This window comes from Antrostomus carolinensis, unplaced genomic scaffold (assembly GCF_000700745.2).
Source record: "Antrostomus carolinensis isolate BGI_N321 unplaced genomic scaffold, ASM70074v2 scaffold56022, whole genome shotgun sequence".
Classification (NCBI taxonomy): Eukaryota; Metazoa; Chordata; class Aves; order Caprimulgiformes; family Caprimulgidae; genus Antrostomus; species Antrostomus carolinensis.
Genome location: NW_010299948.1, coordinates 4,416 through 10,299, shown reverse-complemented (window position 1 = coordinate 10,299; position 5,884 = coordinate 4,416). Strand labels below are relative to the sequence as shown.

The 5,884-nt window shown below is 45.9% G+C and overlaps 1 protein-coding gene across 1 annotated transcript in view; it reads left to right on the top strand.

Moving 5' to 3' along the window:
* Positions 1–125: 125 nt before the first annotated feature.
* URB2 (URB2 ribosome biogenesis homolog) overlaps positions 126–5,884 on the top strand; it is a gene marked incomplete at its 3' end in the record, with an annotated part of 10,086 nt that continues 4,327 nt past the window's right edge. The window contains exons 1-3 of the mRNA XM_010162932.2: positions 126–251; positions 1,406–1,582; positions 3,299–5,884. The exon at positions 3,299–5,884 is cut by the window's right edge and continues 799 nt beyond it. Of these exons, the coding sequence (XP_010161234.2) occupies positions 126–251; positions 1,406–1,582; positions 3,299–5,884 (2,889 nt within the window). The remainder of the gene's footprint in view (positions 252–1,405; positions 1,583–3,298) is intronic.

Genomic DNA, 5,884 nt, shown 5'->3' with positions numbered 1-5,884 from the left:
GGTCGGGCCCTGAGCGGTGGGTGCGTGGCCGCCTCCCGCTTTCCCTCCCTCCCTCCCTCCCGCCTTCCCTTTGGCGTTCGTCTCAGTCGTGTGTTTCACCCTTTGCAGGCCCGTGTGCTGTCCCCATGGCTGCGATCTACTCGGGCATTTACCTGAAGCTGAAAAGCGCCAGGACGCCTTGGGAAGACAAACTCAAACTAGCCCGTTTCGCGTGGATTTCTCATCAGTGCGTTCTTCCTAATAAGGAACAAGTGAGTAGTTCTTAATGGTAAACATGGAAATAATGAAATAATCCCAGTAATTAATTGCTGCTGAGAATGAATTGATTCATAAAATCCGCATCTAGTTGCTTAAGCTTTTGATCCCGGGTAGCTGTCACGTATCGCTCTGATGGTGAATTGTGGACTGCTCTTGATTTCTGTGTGGTTGTATGGAATGTTTTCACAGCATCATCTTTCGAGTAGCTTCAGCAGAAAGGTCTGCATTAGGGCAGGCAGGAAGCGTCTTTCTTATTGAGAGGGCAGTGTCTGTGTTCTGACTCCCAGGCAGATGGGAATCCACTGTAACTATTGTTCATTATATCCTATACAGGATGCTCTAAAGTCTGATGCTTCTGGTCACAGTTAAGAACAAGAAATTCAGGGTGGCAGAACTGACTGTAGCTACATGTGGCTTTCCCGGCGCTCTGAATTTGTGCATATGGAAAAAGTGCACTCTGGATTCATGGGCATCTCCTTGGAAGGTGCTGGGAACCCACCCTCTCACCTCAAGTCTTTCCTTTTGACCCTGTTTCCTGAAGGTCTGTTCAGACACCCTCGAGTGAGGGGTGTCTTTTGGAGTCTAGTGTTTCCACTGTCTGAGATCAGTGTTTTGAGTTCCTGTTATTTTAGTTATTTAGAATGTCAGACCTAGCCATACACCATCATTTTATTTTGAAATCAATAACTAAGTTAATAGCTTTCAACCTTTTCCTGTTTGCAAATGTCAGAATTCCTAGGCAGTAAATTTAAACATACCAAGAGGAGGATGTGAAAGGATTGCCAATTGTCAAAAGGGAAAAGTGTCTGATTTTTTGAGGTTTGTTTTAAAGGACTATGTTTGCTGATCAGTATTGATTGTCAGAATTATACCCTGATGAAAGGGCCTTAGGATGTTGCTCCTGAAAGCTGTCATGGGAAGGTGTGGGGGAACACGGGACCGACATTGGATTTAGAATGAAAGCTCTTAGGAACCTAGATCTTGGTTAAAACCTATGAGGGTGGACTTCTCTGCTCATTCAGAGACTGTTCTGCTTGGATGTAGAGCATTTCTCAAGGCATGAGTGCTGTTTTTGTGAAGAGGTACTACTTTTGTCTTGTTCTCTGTTGGGGTTATTAAAGATTACTTCTTTTCCTTTTGTTAACAGGTATTACTTGATTGGGTGAGCCATGCGTTGGTTTCCTACTACAATAAGAAACTGGAGCTGGAGGATGAAGTTGTTGAGAAACTCTGGCTATTTCTAGACGACATTATCCATAGTAGAAGACTGCAGAAGCTCTTAAAGGGTGGGAAGACAGTTGGTCTCAGTTTTTCAATTGCACAGGTAACTAAAATTGTGGATATTTTATAACATGCTGGATAGCAGCACCTATCTTCTACAGTACGTGACTCTTCCTCACAGTGTAGGGTGTTACATCAAATACATAGTTAAGCTTTTAGGACCTCTAATGAAAGTTTCTCTATTTCTGTTCTGCAATGCAATTTATATTTGTGCAGCCCTAAGGCTGAAAATGGCAGAGCATTCTAATAATAACCTCAAAATGAATCTTTCTCTCTGTCTTTAACTTTTTGAAACTATCAGAGTGAACTGCTTTAAGTGCTTCAATAGGTAAGTAAAAGCTCAGTTCTGTATGTTGCTCTTCCATATGGTTTACTGCTCATATTGCCCAGGAGTCTTGGGGAGAGAGAGATTTTCCCTCACTGTTGGGCTCATCAGTGTGTTTGGCTGCAGTACTTGTGCAGTGTGACATGCTGTTCAGCAGACCCTGCAGCTTCTTATGATGACTCTGAATGGTGGTGGCACCGAATCATTATTGATCTTAATCATATCATTATTTTAGCTTCAGCTGAAAGTGAACGGGGGAGACTTCAGTTACGGTTTAGAACTGAACCAGAAAGTATAACTTCTTATTCAGCTTCCTGGTTACAGAAACTGCAGAATTAGTGAATGACTGCAAAGGCAGTCAAAGTGCCTGGCAAAATGACACTTTTAGTTGTGGGCTGGTTGGAAGGAAGCAGGAGAAGTCTGGAGAACTCTGTCTTTACCTGCAGAAACTGAGCTGTGAAGTAGAGAGAATTGATTGGATGAAATCTGTGTTTCAGAGGTGTTACACAGAAAGCTTGCCAAATTTAAATGTGGCCTGGGTGTGAAAACCTGTCTGGCTGAAGATTAGGTGAGAGGTGCAGACCAGAGTACCCTAAAGACCAAGGACAAAGGTGGTAGAGAGTCCAGTGGAAAAAATTTAAGGATCGGTTTTCATCCAGTGGGGCTTGAGCTGAGGAGATGAACCATCCACTGCAAAATGCAAGGAGACAGATGAAATTTTAAACTGTGGAATAGAGGCAGATTTGTTAATTGTTACTAAATTTGTTTGCAGACAAGATTATCTGAAGGTGAGAAAAGGGATGAAATAAAGAGGATGAAAGGACAAAACCATAGGGAAACCAACACAATGTTTGAGACAAGGAAGAGAAATGCAAGTTCAAGTGAACATTTATTCTTTAGAACTGTATATCTCACAAAGAGGAGAGAGAACAGTCCTTCAGATTCCAGATACTGGCATGGGAAACTGGTTCTTTTTAAAATATAAAGGTGATATTAGTTATGGGCATTCTTACTGAGCAAGGTTCCTGGACCAAAAGTAGGATGTGTGTTGTGTGTGGGTTTGTTGTTGTTTGTTTGGAACTTAATTTTTGGGGACCTTGTAAGAAGGGAGGGAATTTATCCCTCCCCTTTTCTGCAGGATCAGCTGTTAGGATCAAGTATGGATAGCCTCATGCTGTTGCACACCTATGGAAGGGGGGCTTCCTCACTCATTCTATGATACAAATAAATGCAGAGACACTGTTCTTGTCAGAGAAGCTTCTAGTTTGAGACCCATGATGAGTGGCCCAGCAGTAGCTATTGGCAGGTCCCTGTTGCTTCCTTTTTGCTGCCAGAGCTCACAGAAAGTGTTGTTGGTTCATTATGAGCTTTATCTTTGTGTGCAAAATTGACTGTGGATTTTTTGTGTTTTGTTTTGTTTTTTTCAATCTTCAGGTTATAAATGGAAGGTTATCAGAGGCCTGTTCTCAAAAAACACAGCAAAACATTGGCACAGTGCTGAGTTGCTCCAGTGGCATCCTTTCTACTCCTTCCCTCTCCATCATTTACACAGCAAAGTGTGAGCTCTTGGTTGATCTCCTCAGCAAGCTGTCCAAGCTGGCATGTCAGCAGCTGGCTTCTGATGATGCTGTGGGCTCCCAGGTGTTCAGCGTCCTCCAGCTGACCTTTGCTCAGTACCTCCTGATCCAGAGGCAGCAAACCAACCCAAATCGTGTGTTTGGGCAGGTGACAAGTCACTTGCTCCAGCCATGTCTGCTCCTGAGGCACTTGTTGACTACGAGGAGCTGGACGCAGGCAGATGACAACCACGTGCGTCAGCACCTGAGCAGGGAAATCCGAAACCAGGTAGAAACTTTGCTGCAGGCTGGGTTATTCCAGCCTGAGCTTTTCTCATCCTACAAAGAGGAGCTGCTGCCGGAACAGGAACTCCAGGAGAAGAAGAAAGGAGCTTTGAAAAGTCTTTTGCTACCAGTCAACACAGTGCAGACCAAGCTGGGCAGTGACTTCTGTGAACCTGCCCTCCATGGAGCCGTCGTGGCTGGTTCGGTGTCCCTGCTGTATAAGCTCTTTCTGGACTCGTACTGTAAGGCAGAAAACCACCTTGTGTGTTTCCACATGCTCAGCAGGCTTTTTGGCTGTCTCAGGCTCTCTGGCCTACAGCAAGGCATGAGGAAGGATACACTCTCGCCCTCGGACTGGAGCACAGAGCTGCTTGCTTTGGAACAGCTTCTGAGCTTGGTGCTTAGCAGTGATGTCTATAATGTCGCCAGCGACCGTATCCGGCACGAGGAGATACAGTTTGGGTTTTACCGCAAGGTAGCACAGATGTTGATGAGTCACTCCCAAGCTTCCATCCCTGCTTGGTTCAGGTGTCTCAAACTCTTATTGTCATTAAACCACCTTATAATAGAGCCAGACTTGGATGACTTAGTGGCCTCGGCTTGGATTGATGCCGTCTCCGAGCCACGTACGAAGAGGCCCCAGGAGGCTCTCATTAACGCCGTGCTTCAGACCTACTCCAAGCTGCGCCAGTTCCCACAGCTCTTTGAGAGGGTGCTGACAGTCGTTTGCCAGCCAGCTGCTGATGAACTGAGGCTGCCCGTCTTCTCTGCTGGCCTGACAGTAAAGCTTCGTGAGTGCCTCCTGGAACTGCCTCCCAACCAGATTTTGGACATTTTGTGTCTCTTTGTGGAGAAATGCCAGACTCTTATTGTTCCTGCTGTTGAAGGGTCAGGTGACATAGCCTTGAAGCTGCTGTCAGTGAGCTCGGTGCTACACGCTTTTCTGTTCAACATGAGGAGCCTAGATGATGGCACTCCTTCCCCTGTGGTCCTTCGCACTCAGAGTCTGCTGGCAAATATGCAGAAGGGAATAATTCAGCCTCTGATGGAGCTGCTGCAGGCTCCTAGAAGAGAGGAAGAGAAGTCAGACCTTTGGCTAAGAAAGACCAGTGACTCTGCTCTCCTTCTTGCTTACACTTGGGTTGAGGTAGACGCTTTGTTTGGTGTTAGCTGCAGTAAATACGTGTCTCCAGCAGCTGAAATTGCTGGTGCTGTTACTGCATCTGCTGCAAGGCATGGGGCCGTTTCAGCTTTCCTCCCTGGTGTGGAGGAGCGGTGCTGGGAGAGAGTCATGGAACTTGCAAATAGTTTTGCCTCCACTAGTAAATATTGCTTAGAACTGCTCACACTTCAGAAAATGAAGATGATTTTAATGCAGACCGAAACTGACCTACAGGCTTTGCAGCGTGCTGCAGCTTTCATCCTGGAGTCTGGCAGGTCCAGCATGAGCAGGGGAGAATCTGAACCATGGGATGGAGATATCTGCGCAATAAGTGATCTTACTTACCCCACAGCCCACTGGCACCTTGTCATCTCCAACCTAACTATCCTGTTGCCATATATTTCCCTGAAAGATGTAGAGTACATTGCAAATGTGCTTCTAGAGACATTAGTATTGGCCAAAGCTCAGGAAGCTGCCACAGACCAGGAGCCTTCCATCAGCATTGGAAAGATATCTCTTGGTTTGATGCATAGCTCCTTTCTCCCAGAACTGAAGGTCCTGCATTGTGCTTTTCTGACCAGTCTCATTCAGCGGTTTGCTCGGGTGCTGCCCTCTGCTGCCAGGGATTCAGTAGATCTGCCACTTCAACAGCTGTGGGCAGGTAACATCCCTTGGCACAAAGAAATCCTGGCTGCTTGCAAACCTGTTGACCAATTGGAAGCACCATCAGAAAACAAACTGCTGAAGGATGAGCTCAGCTTGTCTTGGAAAACACTGGAGAAAGTTGCCCAGTGTGTAGTATTGTTAGCAAAAAACGACTGCCCTGTCATCCTGAAAGAAAGTCAGCTAGAAAGCTGCTTGAGTTTGCTAGAAATTGCTTCTCTTCTGAAACTAGACAGTCTTCTCCCCTCTGACTGTACCCGGTGTTTTCTGGTGCTGCTGTCCCTGCTAGCCAATACCAAGGCTAGCGTCTCTTGCAGCAAGCTGTTACTGCTGAAGTTTTTAAGTACCTGCTTC